Source organism: Macrotis lagotis, chromosome X (genome assembly GCF_037893015.1).
Source record: "Macrotis lagotis isolate mMagLag1 chromosome X, bilby.v1.9.chrom.fasta, whole genome shotgun sequence".
Taxonomy (NCBI): Eukaryota; Metazoa; Chordata; class Mammalia; order Peramelemorphia; family Peramelidae; genus Macrotis; species Macrotis lagotis.
In genome coordinates this window covers 127,336,851-127,357,030 of record NC_133666.1, presented here as the reverse complement: position 1 = coordinate 127,357,030, position 20,180 = coordinate 127,336,851, and the positions used below count along the sequence as shown (strand labels likewise).

The 20,180-nt window shown below is 37.0% G+C and overlaps 1 protein-coding gene across 2 annotated transcripts in view; it reads left to right on the top strand.

Moving 5' to 3' along the window:
• The first annotated feature begins 8,611 nt into the window (after positions 1-8,611).
• The window catches only part of BAIAP2L1 (BAR/IMD domain containing adaptor protein 2 like 1), a 131,724-nt gene continuing 120,155 nt past the window's right edge, over positions 8,612-20,180 (top strand). The window contains exon 1 of one of the 2 annotated variants that reach the window (XM_074207114.1): positions 8,612-8,812. In XM_074207114.1, the coding sequence (XP_074063215.1) occupies positions 8,762-8,812 (51 nt within the window). In that variant the 5' untranslated portion in view covers positions 8,612-8,761. The remainder of the gene's footprint in view (positions 8,813-20,180) is intronic. The other variant, XM_074207113.1, reaches the window with a different exon arrangement.

Sequence of the window (20,180 nt, the reverse complement as noted above, 5' to 3'; positions counted from 1 at the left end):
ATGAATGAATGAATGAATCTCACTGGAAAATTATAAGGAATAAACATGATTCAAAAGAAGAGATTTGGGAAGACACCCTCTTAAGAAGCATAAGAACCAGAATTGTTATATGATGGACATATTTTTTGATGTGTTGATCAATTGGTTTTTCCCTCTTCTTTTTATGTTTTGTCTTTTAAAATGTTAATGGGATGGTTTTCTGGAAGGGGAGAGGAAAAGAAAATGGAGGAAATTATAATTACATTAAAAAAAAGACATCCATAAAAAATTTATTTTTAAATATGTTGGCCTGGAGCCAGGAGAAAATTTTTTGCTCAATAATAGTTTTTATACTTATGTAAAAATACTTTTTTTATACTCTTTATATTTTTATTCTTGTATAATAAGCCCAAAAGTTATTTCAGATAAGGGGATTCGCGATGAGTGACATAACTACAAATTTACTTAAAAAATTTAAAGACAGTTTATTTATTTATTTCAAAATAGCAAAATGGAAGGAAAGTCTATGGAGTCAAAATTCCATGCAATGTCAAGTGGGATAAAACAATTTGTATTCATACAGCTATTTTGTTTGAATTAGTTAAATATCTAAATTTCTAAATATCAAGATAATTAACCAAGTTTTGTAAATTATGCCAAAATATTCTTCTACATTATAGAAAAATCCACTCCTCTGTAGAATTCTACCAAAAATTGTATAAATTTTCAAGTGTATCATTATTCATCAGTTTTCAAATTGATTTTGGGTTTTTTCCCTTTAAGGGTTCACTCTAGTCAAAGGATTTTTGTTTAGTCTCATTTTTGTGTTCATTGTGTTGTATAAATAATTATTAATGATTTAAAAGCTTGATGAACTATTTATTTAAAAAATTTGTTGGGGTGGCTAGGTGGCGTAGTGGATGAAGCACCGGCCTTGGAGTCAGGAGTACCTGGGTTCAAATCCTGTCTCAGACACTTAATAATTACCTAGCTGTGTGGCCTTGGGCAAGCCACTTAACCCCATTTGCTTTCCAAAAATAAAAAATAAAAAATTTGTTTTCCAACTCTGAAAACTTATTCAGAAACAATTATTTCTTGGAAAAGGTAATGAATAAATGAGTGGAAGGGAAAGCATTTTTAAGTGCCTACTGTGGGACAAATAAGCCCTGGAGACACAAATGCAAATGTGATGCAAAATCACCTTCAGGGAATGTCTATTCTAATCAGGAGAGACAACACCTACAAAGGAATGGTTTCCAGGAAGGAAAGTTACAGGCATGAAGAGTGGAGCTATACTTGATACAATCCTTTCTAGTAGAAATGGCATGGTTACAGAATGAGAAAGCAGTGGGGAGAGAGAAGCACAGAGATTTCAAGTTGTGTCAGGGCAAGGGTTAAAATGAAAGATGTCTAGGGCCAGTTTAAATTAAATGGGCCATGTGATTCTCACCAATCTGAACACAAGTCCAGGGCAGGAATTACAGCAATGAAAGAGTCCTCCAAGGCATAATCTCTAGTCCCTCTGGACTGAAGTTGGCTAGCAGGAAAGTGAAATGAGACTGATAGCTAACCAGAGACTCCCCAGCCCCATCCCATCATGAGAGACTATATAAGTATGTTTTAAAGTAAAAGTTGGAATTTTGAAATGTAGTAGAAAAATGTAGGCACATTTAACAATAAAATCCAATAACAATATGGGAATGAAATTGCTAAAGCATGCATGGCCCCTACCCCTGTATTTTTTTTCTAGTTAGCATATCTTTATTTAAGATATCAAAATCACTTTGTCCTGTTATGAATTCATAGAATCTTAGATTTGGAAGGAACCCCAGACATCATTTAGTCAAATTGTCTCATTTTACCCAGGAAGAAACTGAATACTAAAATGTTTGTTGCCCAAGGTCACACAGAAAGATGGTGAAGCACATACTCTCCTGACTTCCTTACCAATATTCTAGTTGGTTGTACTGCCAAATCAAAGAAAGCTGCACTGGAGTAAAAGCAAACTTTGAATATCCCTGAATAGCTATGTCAAATAATGCACAGAATACACGTTTTTAATTGATAAATGAATTTTAAATAGCAAGGCCAGCTCTATAGTGAATTTATCACTGCTTAAGAGCAACTTAAATAGCCAACAGGACAATTTGGCTTGGTAAAACACATGCTAAAAGTTTTATAGTGATCAAAAAGTAATGGGACATAACAAGCTTAATAGGCAAAGTCAGGCTTCCTTACTCAGCAAAACTCCCATTGATTCTTAAGCATTCTTCTGCTTATTGGTCAAAGTCAATAAGTTGGGGACATTTTTAAGGAAATACATAAATTACTATTGATCAACTATTTATAATTTTATGCATTTCCTTAATGGAAATTTTGCTTTTATGCTAATTTTAAGTCCATGGTACTAATACTTTTCCTTCCAGTGAAATAATTCTGTTCTCTGATAATTCATTGCCCTCATAAATCCATGGAAATGAAAGATGAAAACTAGAGAACAGTGATGAGTAGTGATGGAAGATTCTCATATGCCCAACCTGTATCTGTATTAGAAACAAATGAGACTGAGACATTCATTTTTTTAAAAATAACAGAAAAGAATATTAAAGTCACCAGTAGAGTGACTTTAAGAGTTTGGGCTATGTGTATTAGCTGAAGGGTAAAAGGGTTATCAGAGTTACGATCTTGAGTCTTAGTTAAGTATTTATTAAGCACACAGTATATGATAACCACAGTACTAAGCACTGAGGATACAAAGAAGGGAGAAGGTGGGGATACCCTGCTTTCAAGGAATTCACAATCTAATGGTAGAGTCAACATGCAAACAAGCATGTACAAACAAGATATATTCAGGATAAATTGGAGATAGTCTCCAAGGAAAGTCATTAAGATTAAAAAGGACTAGAAAAGGTTGCTTACCGAGATTTGAAAGAAGTCAGGGGAACCAGGGGTTGGAAATGAGGAAGGAGAGAGTTCCAGGCATGGGGGGACAGTCAGTGAAAATGTTTGGAGTTGGGAGGAGTGTCTTATAGGAGGAATAGGAAGGAAGCCAGTGTCACTGGATCTCATAATATGTATCAGAGAGAAAAATATTAGAAAACTAGAAAAGTAGGCAGGGGTCATATTTAAAAAGGACTAAAATGTTGAGGTGTGAATCTCCATCATGCCAAGGAATGCCCAGCTATATTCTACTTGACCAACTTCCCATATTGTTTACTGTGGGAAAGAGGCTAGAAATCCATAGGGTTCTCATGTTTTCAGTTCAGTGACAGCAATATGATCAGCTAGGAGAAGGAATTTAAGATGTGGTCAGCAAACACAATGCATCCCTATAAAGTAAGTTCAGAACAAACATGAAAGGAATACATACTTCTCCTCCCAGTTCTTTCAGTTCCAGACCAATACCAAACAAAGACAAATTTTTTTCCCATCTTGACTAAATTCACCTAAAAAGAAAAGTATTGTTTCCAAAGAATGAAGTCTTCATAAGAGAACAGCTCTGCAGACATAATAATAGTTGAGTTACTTGTTAAGAGAGGAAAGTTAAATTTTATTTAGGGGAGAAAAGGACTAAAACTTTTTTTTTACTCCAAAGACATTTTTGTCATGGAAGTTTTTTCTCCTGACACAATGAATATAATAGGAATGACTGGACAAGCATCAGAAAGCAGATTAAACAAATATCCATCAAGCTAAGGTTTTAAAAAAGTGGGTTTCTAGAGTAGCAGACCACAATTCCTATATTTTTACCTTCTAGAAAAGTAAAAAGTATTTAGCTTTTTCTCATGAGCTGTTAAGAGACAGTTTGACATAATCTTGAAGTCAGGGAAAAGCAGGTTCAAGTTTCCCCACTGACACATACTGTGTCACATTTTCTGATACAAAAGAAGTCAATTAGTCACCCTTAGAAGGAAGACATTTTGCCTTGATAGAGGTAGTGTCTTCCCCTAGGAATTCCTTATACCTTTGAAATCACAAATCTAGTACCTGTCCCCACAGGAGCAGTTGGTAAAGAGCCCTCAGACCAGTACTTTAATTACAGAAACTGAAATTACAGAAGCCTGAAAATCTAGCTCTGTCAAGTAAAAGAATTTTAAAGTTGAAAGAAAATTGGAAGGTACCTAGGATTAGAGATCATCTAATCCAGCTTCCTGTTTTAAAGAATAGGAAACTGATGTTTAATAATATCCAGTGAATTAATACTAATGTAGTCTCCTTTTCATTGAGAACTGAAAGGGACCTAAAAGCCGTGGAGTTCAAACCCTGCTGTTTTACAAGTGAGGAAACTGAGGTTAACAAAGTTTCAGTGCTTTGCCCTGGGTCACACAATAAGTGTCTGAAGCAGAATTTGTTCCCCTACTGATTCCATGTCTACTCTACCAAGATATCACTCTTTTGCTCCACCAAATTGCCTCAAATGAAAATAGTGACAACCTTTCAAGATCTTTGGTTATAGTCTCAAGATTAACTTAAGTGTCTATATGAACACAAAAGAAAGTAAAATTTTCATTTAAAAAATTGAATTATAAGAGTAAAGCAATCTCTCCAGCTGCTAGTGCTACCACCAAAAAAAAGTTTCCTTCCATTTATTTTGTTCATATTTTATGTATAGGGTAAGAAGAATGCTGGAGCCAACTCTAACAGGTTATCAGAACTGATCATTCATTTTTCAGTGTTGAGCATTTACACCTTGGCTTGATTTATTGGGAAATGATGACTAAAAGCTTAATACAAAATAAATTTTAAAGGGCATCATGTGAATATTTGAAAGGAGGACTTGGTGGAGTTTGAAACATTTACCAGCACATCCTTGTCTTCATATTTATCCTCTGATAGAATAAAATCTCCTAGAAGGCAGAAATTGTCTCATTTTTGTCATCATTTTCTCAGCTCCTAGCAGACTCTAGCATATAGTACTGTGATTAATAAATGCTTGCTTGATTGAATAGCATTTCATAGGATCATAGAACCATAGATTTAAAAGGCAGCTTAAAGGACCAATAATCTGAGTCAAGAAGATGTGAAATGATTTCCTCAGGATCACATAGCCTGCAAATGTCTAATGGCAAGGGAGGGGATGTCAGAGATTTCTAACTGCTATTGTATAAAGTTCATGTGCTTAAGCAGTCTATCAGGAAAGGAAACAAATAAGTATGTATTAAGGGACTACTATGCACCAGATGCTTTACAAATATTATTTCATTTGATCTTCACAACCCTGGGAGGGAGGTACTATTAGTATTCCCATTCTAAAGATGAGGAAACTGAAGCAGTTATGTGCCTTGCCTAGGGGCACATACCTAGTAAAATCTCTGAAAAGCTATATTTGAAATCATGCCTTATTGACTCCAGGCAGCTAGGTGTAAGTGAGGGGTCTAGAGTCAGGAAAGCTCATCTTTGTTAATTCAAATCTGAATTCAGATACATATTAGTTATAGAACCCTAGGTAAATCATTTAACCCCATTTGCCTCAGTTTCCACATCTATAAAGTAAATTAGAGAAGGAAAATCTGAATGGAGGAGGGGAAGGAGGGATATGAGATCCTGGGGTGGGGGGTGGGGTCAGGTGGAAGAAGACCATAAATGAGGAAAGGACACTTACAGGAATTAGCACTTGAACCTTGAGGGATTCTAAGAAACAAAAGCAGACATATCAGAAGTGAGTTATAGCCTGGTCAAAGACTTAAAAGCCAGGAGATGAATTTACTTTATGGGGAAACAGCAATTAGGCCCTTTTGGCTAGAGCAATCTAAGTTAGGGACAATAATCTATTAGCGAACCTGGAAAGATTGTTTAGAGTTCAATTTTGAAGGGCTTTAAATGCCAAACAGATTGAGTTTGTATTTTGTCCTAATAGCAATAGGGAACCACAGAAGTTTCTTGGAGAGAAGAGTAATCTAGTTAAATCTTGGTTTTAGCATTATCAAATCCAACTCTATAGGAGGAGGCTGGATTGAAGGGGGTTGAGAACCACAGTTGACTTCATTGCAGTGATGCATGAAATGATTCTCATTCATTTACAAAGCATCTTAGGATGTACTAAGATGAAAAGTAAAATTCAATAAATCTAGTAGCTCTTTAGGGGTTAGTTAATTAAATGTTTGAGCAAATATAGCCCTAGAATGATGTTATAAATATCCAAATGGTCCTCGGCAGAAAAAAGGATACCCACACCTGGTTTAGAAGCATGATTCTGCACCCTGTCTTCTAGTATGTCATACTGCTTCTCTTGCTTATGCATATAGCACATGTAAACCACTATATTTTATAACAATATTTATAGCCAGAGGTTTTTAATACTATAAATCAGATGAAAGGGGGAAAGTAGCTTCAACAGCTTAAAACCATTTTTCTATTAGGGTATAATATGTTTTACTTAACAGACTAAATACTGTTTCTAGATGCTAAGAACACTTTTCCATTTCCAGCTCAATTCATTTTACAGCTCCCAAAACATGATAACAGAGTCCTTCCTATTTAAGAGTCCAATTTGTGTTTCTGTTCTAAGTCCAGTGTCTGAAACCTTTCAAATTCTGACCTCAGCATAGCAAATAAAGGAGTTACTGAGATTTCATTGTGTAGTTTTCCCTAGTGAACTAGGCATAATTTCAGTATCTGCTATATTCAGAAAATTTATAGCAAATACTCTCTTTAATGGAGCTCAAACCATTGTTTATCTTCCTTTTAAATGTTATGTTTTTATTTAAAGAACCAGCTCTGGACGGGTTCTGTTTTGTTAATTGAGGAGAGGGGAAAAGAAGAGGAGTACTTCCCTATTGCTTCCAGTATCAAATGCAAAATCCTCTAGTGTTCAAAGTCCCTTTAGATTAGCCCCCTCCTACTTTAATGGTCTTATACCTTACTCCTTAGTTACCTGCCATACAGTAATACTCCTTGTTGTTTCACTAACAATCTCTCAACTCTAGGAATTTTCTCTGGCGGTTCCCTCAGGATTGGGATACTCTTCTTCCTTATTGTTGCCTACTGACTACCTCTACCCCAAATAATATTCCATTTTGTTCCTGAAGTCTTTGCCAGTTCTTAATTCTAGTGTCTTCACTTCCTTATTTCCTATTTATTCTGAATATACTTGTTAGTACATTATTTGCTTGCTTGTTGTGATCATAATGCAGATTTATTGAACTGCTGACTGAATATCTACCTGTCCAATGTTAAGCACTTGCCAGTTCCAATTGTAACATAATACAGTGGTTCCTTATCCCATCCTTCCCTTACTTCTTCACTCCACCTGTAAACATTTCCTTCTGATTCTAAAACCAAGGTTAGGTCACAAATGCCTGCCCTTTCATTTACCTTTAGGAGAGGAGGAGAAAATCCTCCTCACCATTAACCCTATGATATTCAATTTTTTTCAACTAGTCACCAAAAAAGAAAAATATTGAATCTTACTTCACCAGTAGCTGCTAAGGGAATGCCTCCCATCGCTCCCCCCACCCCATAAGCACTGAAAATAAGATAGTCTTGTCCCTAGTTCAAGTTAAAGATCACGGGAATCTTAGAGATCCTCTAGGCCAACCACTTCGTATTACAGATAAGGAAATTAAACCCAGAAATCAAATCATTTGCCTATTATTGTCACACCAGTTGTGAGAAGTTCGAGGCCAGGCCCCCTGACTTTTCAATGTACTACACAGTCTCCCCAGACAGTGATATCATTAGTGTCTATCTGGCCGAATCATAGCCTCTCTGCCTTAGTGCACAGTCTTCCAGAGTTACAGTTGCCAAAAACAAACAAAACAAACCACCGAAAAACCGTGTGGCCATTTCCCTAGTCAGGAGCCTGGGCCTCTGACTGACATAATCATGCCTCACTGCATTCACAATGTTTAAACCTTTCTCCCCTATAGCTTCGGCCCGTAGAAAGATATCTTCCAAATCTTGGCTTCTCTGACCTCTCTGTGCATTTGGATTCTCAGCTCCAAGAGCGAGTGGTAGCAGGGAGTTTGGAGGGGTGAGCCAGCACCCAGTCACCCGCCACATGAGCCCCTGAGAGAAACCCGAGATGCTTTTACCACGCTCCCCACGACCACCACCCAAAGAGTAAAACCCTTGCCCGGTCCCCCCGGGGCAGGCGTCTGGAGGGAGCGCAGGCAGCAGTTTAGGGAACTTGGAGAGACCCCGGCGGCGCCAGGCTCCAAGTTACGCCCCTCTAGGCGGAGTTGACCCGGGGAAAAGGGGGCGAGCCCGCCGCCCTCGAGGGACCCTCGCCTCGGCCCCCGGCTCTCCTCGGTGTCCCCAGGCTCCGGCCGCCGGCGGGACTGGTGGAAGCCCAGCCCATGGCCGGGGTCGGGGGTCGGGGGCCAGGCCCGGGCCTGGGGCGCCCCGCCGGCTGGGCTCCGCCCCGGCCCCCGCGCAGGTAGGGCCTGGCAGGGCCCCGCCCCGGCCCGGCCGCCGCGTCAGGCCGCTCCTCCCTCCCCCTGCTCCTGCTGCTCCTCCTCTCCTCCGGGGCCGGCGGCCGCAGCGGCTCCCCAAGTTTTGACAGTTTCTCTGGGGGCTCGGGAGGGAGGGTGGGAGGGAGGAGGCTCCGGGGCGCCCCGCGGCGGACTTGCCTCGCTTCTGCCCCGTGCCCTCGCCTGCACCCCACGCTCTGCCCAGCCCGCGCCTCGCCTCCCCGGGGCACGCCGTCCGCGGAGACCGGAGCGCCCCCCAGGGCCTGCGGCCTCAGTTCGAGCTCCCGGGGAGGCGGCACCCCGTCCTTCTCCCTCCCCGCCCTAGAGGCAGGCACTGAGTCTCCCGGCTCCACAGCGGAGGCGCCGGCACCATGTCTCGGGGTCCCGAGGAGGTGAACAAGCTCACGGAAAACACCTACCGAGTAAGAGCCGGGGGGCGCGCAGGGTGCGGGGAAGGGGCTAACAGTGTGGGGGGCCCTTCAAGAGGACCGAAGGACTGCAGGTTCCGTGTCCTAGGACACTCGTGGGATGCCTAAAGAGTTTGTTAGGAGGGTCGGGGGGAGGCTGGGGGGGGGGGCCGGGGAAGGAGGAAAGCGGGGGGATCTTCTGGGATGTGTAGAGTGATGCAAGACCACCTTTTGTGCCCCTGGTTTGTGGAGGAAGAACGGAAACAGTTCCTCCCAACCCAGAGTTGTTTGTCCTGGGCTGGGGGTAATAGGAATTGAAAGGGAAGGAATGGGGCGGGGGAAGTTGTTGGGCGGTGAAGGAAACAGCCTTTACCTATCTCCAGGAGCTCTGCTAGAAAAACTCGTCTTTTATCCATCCACACGGCTGGGTTTTAGTGGCAGAAATTTCTCCCACATTTACTTTTTAAGGGATGCGATCCAAGAGAATCAAGCTCCCTGCCATTTAGTCGGAATAGTCAGATTGACTTGGATTGAGGTAAATAGCCAGACGTCGTCCCAAAAGGCAAATATAGATCAAGGCTATGATGGTGCTTTCCAACAAGATTTTTTTTTTCTACTTAAACATTTATAAGGACTCTTTGGATTTTAGGGAACCTAAAGTCAGTCTTTTTAAAAATAATAATGATAATGATGATGAATTTTGAAAAATTTCTATTTTACTCAAAATTATAGTTAAAACACATAAAGGTAGCAGTAGTATTACTATTACATGTTTTTCAGAAACCTTGAAAAAGGCATCCAGTGTCTAGTCTTAAGAAAATAATACTCTCAAGAATGTGAAAGAGAAACTCCCCATTTAATTAAGAATTGCCCGGTGAGCAATAGCTCATTTGTAGTTCCTGCAGCTGAAAAGGCTTTATTGTAATACACTCATCTTGTTGGATTTTACTAAAGTGGCAGTTAAGTCTACTTTTCTGTGAATCTTGAAACACCCTTTTCTTTTTATACCTCTCTCATGTTGGACTGGTCTTTGATATATGCCGATTATGATTGTGAAACATTTTGAGTCAACAAAATCTCAAGGTTTTAATAAAGTGTATGTTCCATTTTTACTCATGATTAACATTTATGTTTCTTAGGGAATTTTTTCATATTCAATAATGTATTTTACCTTTGCATGAGCATTTTTTCCAGTAATAGAGACTTATGTTTAGTAATCTCTTCAGTAATTAGATACTTTTAAGTTTAAGTATTTGTAAATGAATTCCTTCTGAAATAACATAGACACTTATTTATGACTTGCAAATCAACTTTTGTTTTAGATCAGAGTATAAATATATCAACTTTTTAATAGCTATTGAACTCAGATATATGACTTCCTAAACTCCATAGGGTTTTTTTTGAGGCCCATGTAACTTTTTTTTACCCTAAGACTTAGTTTGTGTTGCCTAACTGTATTCTCAATATTCCCTTGGGTAATGTGAGAAACTAAAAATGCTTCCATAATTTAACTCTGTGAATTCCAAAGACTAAGCTGATTTTTCAAATGCATGCACAAAATGTACCTACATTCCATTTTAAATTGTTTCATTTTTAACATACCTTTAGCACATATTGAGTGCACAAAATGTACCTACAATTCATTTTAAATTATTTCATTTTTAACATTCCTTTAGCACACATTGTGAAAAGAACTGTCCCTAACTGAGCTATTGTTCATATCAAATGAAAGAGCTTGTTTTAGAAAATACTATATATATATATGTACATATATATACATATTCATGTGTTTATAATGCTAATATATATGTTGTCAACAAATACCTATGGCTGATGGATTTGACTAGGTCATACTTTGGGGCTCTTTACCCTTAACCAAATTCCGTCCCTCATACATATGTTTCCTTTTGAAGTTGGCAGGTTTAAAATTTTTAGTGACTTGTACATTAATATTTTATGCTAAAATTGAAAAATATTTTGTGTTAGGACAATATATCAGTGATGCCGTAGATTCATGTGAACTAGGGTGTGACTGTGCCATATACATTTGTTATAGTATATAGGGTGCTGGACATGGCATCAGAAAGATCTTGGGTTAAATACTACTAATAACATTTATTAGTATCATCCTAGGCAGGTCACTTAACTACTTTGGGCATAAATTTCTCATATGTAAATTGAAAGGTTGGACTAGGTGACCTCTAAAGTTCCTTCCAGTTTTCAGTCTGTGATTATGACTTGATGAAATAGAAACTTATCTCTCTGGAGGCAGGGAATAGTTACCATTCAGCCTGGTTGATAGCTAATTGTCAAGAAGTAAAAGTTTTCTTCCATGCACAAGTTGAGGAGGAAGAGGATTATGACTATGAATCTACACATTGATGTTTTTTCTAGGTGTTGTGGTTAGTTTTTTCCCTTTTTTAAAAAAATTCTTCGTTATAAGAAATATCTCTGGGGAAGGTAAGGAATACATTGTAAACCCTGGGCCTTGTTCTTAGTAAGCACTTTAAATGGGTGGATTTTTTTAAACTCATTCACAGGGAAATCCAAGTGATAAAAAAAAGCAAAAAAAAAAATTCATAGAAGTATCATAGTAGATGCCACTGGGCCTGAAATCAGGAAGATATGAGTTCAAATTCTGATTTGAACACTTAAAAACTACAAAATGTATACAAAAATTTTTTTAGAGGTTGTAAACCCCCCTGAGGGTACAGAAAGATAAGGAAAGGAATAAGCAGTTGTTTAATGTTTACTATGTTCCAGTTCTATATGAAGCATTTTAGAACTATTAGCTCATTGAATCCTTATAACCATCCTGCTGTTATCCCCATTTTACAGTTGAGGAAACTGAGGCTGAGGTTAAGTTTAGTGGACTAGTATGTGAGACTGCAATCTTTCTGTCTCCTAACCCAAGCACAAAATGCATTGCAGTACTTTTATATTGCTGTATCTCTCTCTTTAGGACCTTGCATACATATCTTAAGCTCAAGAAATATTTAATGATGGTGAATTTTAGTCATTTTTTCTCTATATTTTCAATCTACATTTTTATTTCACTTTTGGAGGGGTGGATCTAAATTAATCATGTAAAAAAAATCAAAATGATGTAATCTGTGCAATGGATGGTTTCATTAAACTATGACTCCCCCTCATTTCTTTGCATGTACGGATTAGAAGACTTGAAAACCTCCATTATTCATCCCCTGTATTCCCTATAAACAAATCAGAAGTTAAATCCCATTGAAATGAAAATTTGTATGGCAAGACATCTGTAGAAGTGCTTATTATAATTCTTTTAAGTGTTTTCTGTGTCCTTTGCATTTACCTGCCAAGCTACTATATCTTTATAATGCAAAATATTACATATCCAGGTGCATTTACAAAAGCCAGATCTAGGGAAGCATATGTGATTTGCAGAAATGGGTTTTAATTTCTTTATGTTTTAAAATTCTCAAATTTCTGTAACTTTAAAGAAACAAATGCTCTTAAGAAAGAGGAAGATTAAAATGCCCCTTCTTTCTTTGTCGAGCTATCAATATCTTTAAATATTTTTTCTATTTTATTTTTTATGTGACTGTGCAAATATTTAAAATGATATTCTCAGAAATTTAGGTTAGGTTTAAGTTTAAAAGAGAACATAAAGGCCATCTATCCAATTCCCTTTTTTTATACTGATGAGGAAACAAAGTTACTTCACAACGCTTATTTTGTTGAGCTGCTTTGGTCGTGTTTGACTTATAACCCCATTGGGGGTTTTCTAGGCAAAGATATTGGGGTGGTTTGCCATTTTCTTCTCCAACTCATTTTACAGAAGATGAAATTGAGGCAAAAAGGATGAAATGACTTGCCCAGGGTTACACTGCTAGTAACTGCCTGAGATTAGATTTGAACTCAGGAAGATGAGTCTTCCTGACCTTACTCTATTCACTGTGCCACCTAGCCGGCCCAGCTAGGGCCATAGCTAATAAGTTTTAGTGAAAGATTTGAAAATAGTCTTAAAGGCCTAGCGCTAAATCACTACACTGTGCTGCATGCTCACTTTCAGGGGAATTTGTGTCATAATACTTTAAAAACAAAGGGAAATGGGGGCAGTTAGGTGGCAAAGTGGATCACCAGCCCTGGAGTCAGGAGGATCTGAGTTCACATTCAACCTCCTACACTTAATTACCTAGCTGTGTAACCTTGGGCAAGTTAGTTAACCCCATTGTCTTGCAAAAAAAAATGAAGAAACAACCAAAATGTTAAAAGTGTAATGTTAGAAATAAATGCAGTTTTTTTGCCAGGTCAAATGTTTGGGGGAGTTTAATGAGTTAAAATCTCTAATTTGCCTTCACACACTTGTATTACTTGGTTTTCTGATGAATATGCATGCCTTAGTGACACTTAATAGGAAATAAAGCTTGAGGGTGAAGACGCATATGATTAAACTGAGCTATATAACCTTCCTGGAAGTTAGGTGTTGAGGAAGTCTTTGAGAATTCATGGGTGTGACATCATCTAGCTGCTGTTTTCTTTACTATCCCATCCTTAGTCTATGGAATGTGACCAAAAGCAAAGGAATCCTCTTTTCTTTGCCAAACTTTTGCTGCAAAAGTGCAGATGTTTTTATGTTCATATGGCAACATTGAAGAGGAAAAACTATATGTTATAAAAAAAAACTTTAAAGAAGCAATCCTTTACCTGCAAATTGTTTTTCAATTTCTTACTCCTAATTAATGTAAAAGTGCAATAAACTAGTAACTGCATTTTGATAATTTATGAAGACAAAATTTAGGATCATATTCATCCCTTAAAATTTTATCGCTGCATTTTTTTTGCATCTCTCTCTCTCTCTTTCTCTCTCTCTCTCTCTCTCTCTCTCTCTCTATATATATATATATATATATATATATATATATATATGTCTTTTTTTTAAAGTTGAGGTTCTTTTTTGCTTTGGTTTCTAATCACTCAAATGAGTAAAGAGGCATATTATTTTCTTAGTATGATTTTTCTCCTGTGATTTGCAAATGAAAACCAGTACCCAATTTCCATTAATCATTGAATACCTTGAGTACTGCAATGCACAGGTGCAAGTTATTTATTTGAAGTTTCAAATTGCCTCTACCTTCCTTTTTCTATTACTAGCAGTGCTTATTACTCTAGCTAAAAAAAATTTGACATTCTTCTCTTTTTAAAGCTTGTCAGTTTTTCCTAAAAATATGTGCTTTCATCATGTTTACTCAAAGGACTTGGACCATAAGATAAAAGAAGATAACAGTTCCAGATGACCTCATTCAAGGAGGGCTGGATGGTGATTGTAAAGGGAAAGGACGCTTCCAGAGATCTTACTTTATCAATAACCTTGCTTCCATATCTCTATTGGCCCTAAATAAATCAGAACAAAAGGTAGGTAGGTTTCTGTCTGTGAATTAAGAAAGAGCCTACAGCAGCAGCCTTCTGTTAGAAACACTAAGATGAAAATAATCATTTTGCTTTAATAGATCTATGATTTCCTTGATGTGGCTATTCCTCCAGTAATATATCCCATCCAAGATCACCCATCCTTTGTAACTTTTTTCCACATTCTGTAAATTCACACCAGGCCCACCTAATTCTCAAGGTTTCATAGAATAGGTGCCCAAATACTTTAATCATTATCTAAAACCAATATAGTCTTTTAGAATCAAATTTATGTATAGTTGAAGGGGTTTTTAAGGAGAAACATCCTTGTTTAATTTTTATTACAAAAGTTATTTGAATTGTAACATTTGGGAACTTAACTAATTAATTCAGTATCAATCAGAAAGACCTTATTTCCTTTTACAAAAACAACTTTTAAAACTTTTAAAAATAAAATTTCTATTTCAGCTATTCAACTCCCTTCTTTGCCACCTAAGGAAACTGTGGTGCAGAAGGTTGAATAGACTTTTCATGATTTAGAAATGGAAGGGATATTGTTTGGAACAATGTCACTGGAACCCAGGTATCCTGCCACCCAGTTCCATCGTGATAATACCTTATAGATAATACTGCATTCATTTCTATAACTTTGTGAAGTTTATAGGGGACAAATATTATCTATTTTACAAGTGGAAAAACAGCTACAGAGCTATCAAATAACCCACAAGGTTATATGACAGTAGAACCTATGTCTTCTACTTCCAAGTTTAGTGGGCTATTCATTAAATCAGTATTCAATAAGGAATTTTTTTAAATAGTCAAGTTTAATATTGATATGTGAGAGTTAATGGCCAATGTATAATATTTTATAATGGCTTTTTATAATTTTATAATGTCTAATATATAATATTTTAGTAACATTTAATATTAACTTACAATATTTTTTTTATTGTTGTTTTTGTTTTTGTCTTTGCAAGGCAATGGGGTTAAGTAACTTGCCCAAGGTCACACAGCTAGGTAATTATTAAGTGTCTGAGGTCAGATATGAACTCAGGTTCTCCTGACTCCAGGACCAGTGCTTTATCCATTGTGCCACCTAGGTGCCCCATAACTTGCAATATTCTTAAATGATATTTTATATTATTGTGTATTATTTTAACGAATATTTGAAAAATGTTCCTCATTTGATGCTTTTCAACATTAATACCAGAAGTTATGGCAGTTAGTTATGGCACAGTTAATTATATCACTTAGAAGTTCCTTTCACTCATTTGCACTTTTGAATTCAAAACATAAACTACAAACTAACTTAATAATTTGAAATATTGTATTACCCAGCATAAATTAATGAAAATAAATGTGAATGTCTTTAATTTTCTTCTAGTATTCATTTTTTATATGTTAATCTTCACAGTTATTCATATTACCACTTATAAGTTTATAATAGTCTCAGTTATTGGGTTAAAAATAACTGCTGGAAGGACATAAAATTTGAAGCCATTGAGAATATACATATTGTTTGGTTAGGTTTTCATACCTACCTAGCCTATTGTTTTGAAAAGGTGTGTCATGAAATAAAAATCAAAGGAGCTTACAGGAAAGTACATTTTTTTCTTGAAATGGGACCTCATTTGGAAGTCTTAAACTACTTAACAAGTAACAGGAACTGGAGACTAGCTTTAATAGATGAAAGACTAGTGATTTTATATGAGCTACATTTCTTTTGAGTTCACTAAATCTTTACAAATGCCACTCTTAAAAATCATTTCTGGAATAATTCTCAGGTATTTTCTTTCTATGTAAACACTGGATAGCATTATGTTTCCTTTCAATACTTGGCATTTTAAAAGTGTCATATGATGTGATTCCTTTGATTTTTTTTTAACCATTAAATTTTCATTGCTCCTTGAAGCACTGAATCAAATTCTTCATATTATGTATTCTCTATTGAAAATCCTTCTTTTTTGATTTTTTTTAAACCACAACTGTGATTTAAATGAGGCAGAAAGCAGTTTTTCCTACACTTAATGCAAGAGTATATCTATTTAGAAGAAAGATATGGCTACAATTTCCAATGGTTTCTAGGGTTATATTATTATTGAACATAATCTTTACAGAATGAGTAAAACATCTTCCAGTCTTTGTTAACTATTTTGTAATAAATAAATATAGCTTTTTTTTTTCAATTCCCATCCTTGAGAGTCACTTTTAAGATTTAGAACTTTGAAATTTTGCTCTTCTGATCATAGCTTCATGTCTATAAAGGGAATTTCTGGTGAGCAATTATCTGTATCAGTGCTGGTCAACACCTGTTTTGAAACTTAGTCTTGCTTGCCTGGAGCCCTAAGAGGTTGAATAACCTGCCCTGAGCTACACAGTCAATATGTGTCAAAGGCAGAACATAAACCCCAGTCTTTCAAACTCCGAGACTATGCTGCCTTCATGTTCATGGTTATAAATTTTTGTCCTTTCACAGTTTGTTTAAAAAAAAAACATGCTCAGTTGCACATAGAGACATTTATTCAAAGGATTAGAATGGCATAAACCTGAGTTCATATCCACCAATTATTCTCTCCCCTTACCACCTTCCTTAAAGAAGGGTATAGGGGGAAGAAGGGAAGAAAGCTTCCTTTCTCTTTTTGCTCTTGAGGCACATCCAATCTCATCTTGGGAGAGACAGCTTTGGATAAATTGAGAAGTAAGCTCTAAGTGACCCATCTACTAATTCCTGCCCTCCTTAATACCATGGTGCTTGTTTGCCTCCTCAACCATCCTTCATTTCCATCATAAGCCTCCCATGATTGAATTTTACATTTCATCATCTCCTAGAGATGCACCACTCCCAAAGTTCAGAGCTTTACAATCATTCTCTCCAACTATAACCTCATCTCCCATTCTACAGCAAAATCTGCTTTTTGCCCTTACAATGGTCAATTCAGATTCCTATTCTATAATATGGAGGTAATAATAGAATCTATGGGCAGAGTGGATAAAGCAGCCAGCCTGGAGTCAGGAAGACCTGAGTTCGAATCCAACCTCGGACAATTACTAGCTCTATGAATCTGAGTAAATCATTTAAATCTGTTTGTATATTTCTTCATCTGTAAAATGAGTTATAGAAGGAAATGATAAACCAGTCCAGTTTCTTAACCAAGAAAACCCCAAATGGGGTCAGGAAAAGTCAGAATCAATTGTAACAACTGAATAATAGAAGTAATATCTCTCTTCTAAGATTATCATGAGGTTTGAATAAGAGAGTAGAGAATAGTGTCTCTGTCTCTTCCTCTCCCTCTCCCCCTCCCCCTCTCTCCTTCTGTTCCCCTCTCTCTCTCCAGTCTGTTCCCAAGTGAAACATTTCTCATATATACACCCCCCTACCCTTCCCTGTTCTGATATTGTGACTAGCCTAGGGCAGGTCTTCATCTACTCTTTGTAAAGTGCTTTTTAAAACTAAAAGAACATACAAATGCTAGTTATTATTTTGGAATTCCTTGATCCTGGTGTTCTCTCCTATTCTGGCTTGATTTACCTCCTAAAGTACCACTTACTTTGCAACCTAAATGCTTTCCTAGTTCATTTCCCACTTTGGCTGTAAAACTATGAACTTCATCATGCCCAGAAACCCTCTTCTTGCAAGATCTCATCAGCCTTGATATTCCTTTTTCATGTATAATGGGGGTGCCCTGGGGCACCCCCATTTGAGAGCTCCTTCCAGAACCAGCTTTTAAGAAGGCCCCCCAGGCCAGTCAACCCTGCATTTCCTTACCTGACTGCACTCCTTTGGACTTCTTTTGCTCTCCCTTCCCACTTTTTTCCTCCACCCCTTTTCATCATCCTTTTGTGTACTGCCTTTCTATTAAATTTTAAGTTCCTTGAGGTCAGTGACTGCCTTTCTTTGTTATATTTGCATCTACAGATCTTACTAAATGGGTTTTGATTAACTGACCAGCCTAGAATGCTTTGTGCTTCCTCTAGCCCCAACCTTCTGTCATACCCAATCTACAAATGATTTCTCCCTTCTAGTTCCAGAGTGACTGAACATGGTATTTAATCTAAATTACTTTTTCTCCAATTTACTAAATGACAGCTTGGTATATATACCAAGATGAAAAATGACAAATTCCCTAGCCTCTAGGGAGCCTTCTGGAAGGATATTATATACCCAGTATGATACAAGTTAGCAACTAAGAGGGGTAAAGTAGAAATCCAGACAGTATACTCTAGGAATATTTGAGACCAAGAGTCGAAAAGTAATTATGAAATACTTACTATATGTTAGACATTGTGCTCAATACTGGAGAGATATGAAGGCAAATCGCTTCTCTCAAAAGAGCTCTCCATCTAATGAGGGGAAACAATACAAACAAATATAATAAGCAATGCAGGTTAAACTGGAGATAAATTTTAGAAGGAAGGCATTGCCATTAAGGGAGACTGGGAAAGTCTTTTTTTAATTTTTTTCCAATTACATGTAAAAACAGTTTTCAATATTCATTTTTATAAGGTTTTGAGTTCCACATTTTTCTCTCTCCTCCCCCTCTCCCTAATAGTGAGTAAATGTTATAAATTTACAACCATATTAAACATATTTCCATATTAGTCATGTTGTGAAAGAAGAATCAGAACAAAAAAGAAAAAGACAAACAAATTTTTGAAAGTGAAAATGGGGCAGCTAGTTGCAATGGATAGAGCACCAGTCCAAGAGTCAGGAGGACCTGAGTTCAAATCCAGCCTCACACTTAATAATTACCTAGTTATATGACCTTGGGCAAGTCACTTGATCCCATTGCCTTGCAAAAAAACCCCAACAAATAAAAAAGGGGAAAATTATGTTTTGCTCTGCATTCAGACTCCATAGTTCTTTCTCTGGATGTGGATGACATTTTCTATCACAAATCTTTTAGAATTGTCTTTGATCAGAAGTTCAATAACTGCTGAGAAGAACTAAGTCTGTCATATGATCATCACACAATGTTGCTACTGCTATTCAGTGTCCTCCTGGTTCTTCTCACTTCTCTCAGCATCAGTTCACATAAATCTTTGGGAAAAACTTCTTGCCAAAGATGAAATTTTAGCTGAGGCTTGAAAGAAGCCAAAGCTGTATAAACCAATGGAACCTTTTCAGTTGGAAACTCAAGTAAAGATTTCATGAAGAAAATGTCATCATAGGATCATTGATAGACCTAGAGTCAGAAGACCCCTTAATGGTAAGTGGCTTATCAAAGGTTTCACAGCAAGTAAGTGCTAGAGCCAGATTTCTAATCCAAGTCCATTATTCTTTCTGCTGCATCCCCAGGAAAGAGGAGAAAATTTCTTAAAGATAGAAATGAGAAAAGAGCAAACAAACCAAAAAATTTTATTTGCTATCTCAGAATGTCCTCAATTATTTTTAGAACACTGAGTAGTTCTATTTAGTCAGGTCACAGATTGCATGAAGAATAAGGTGAAATAAGGCATAACAAAAAAGGCTGAAGCCAGATTGTGGATAGTCTTGAATTGCAATTTTATCCAATAGACAAAGGGAAGGTTTTTAAGCAAGAGACCCCTGTGCATTGAAAAGATTATCTTACTCTAGATAACTTCAATTATAAAGGGTAGAAGGAAAGAAGAAAGACCGGATAGGAAGTAATTTTTAACTAGGAAATAAGTGATAAAAACCTGAATAATAATAATAATAATTGACAATGGGAAAAGAGAGAAGAATGAATATAAAAATGTTAAAGTCCATAACACTTGTCAGCTGGCGGGATATCAGAGTAGGAGGAAAGGGAGAGAATAAGATAAAATTGATTTTAAACCTTGGGGATAAGTGTTGATTAGTTTTTTCCCTTCTTTTTAAAAATTCTTTTCTCCTCTTGGACCTTGATCTAGCAATCATTCCCTTCTACTCATGAGTGTCTTCTCATTTGCCAATAAATATAATCAAATCTCCCCAGTCCTAATAAAGCTTTTGTTTGATCCTTCTATTGCACCCAGATATTAGCCCATCTTTTTTTCTACC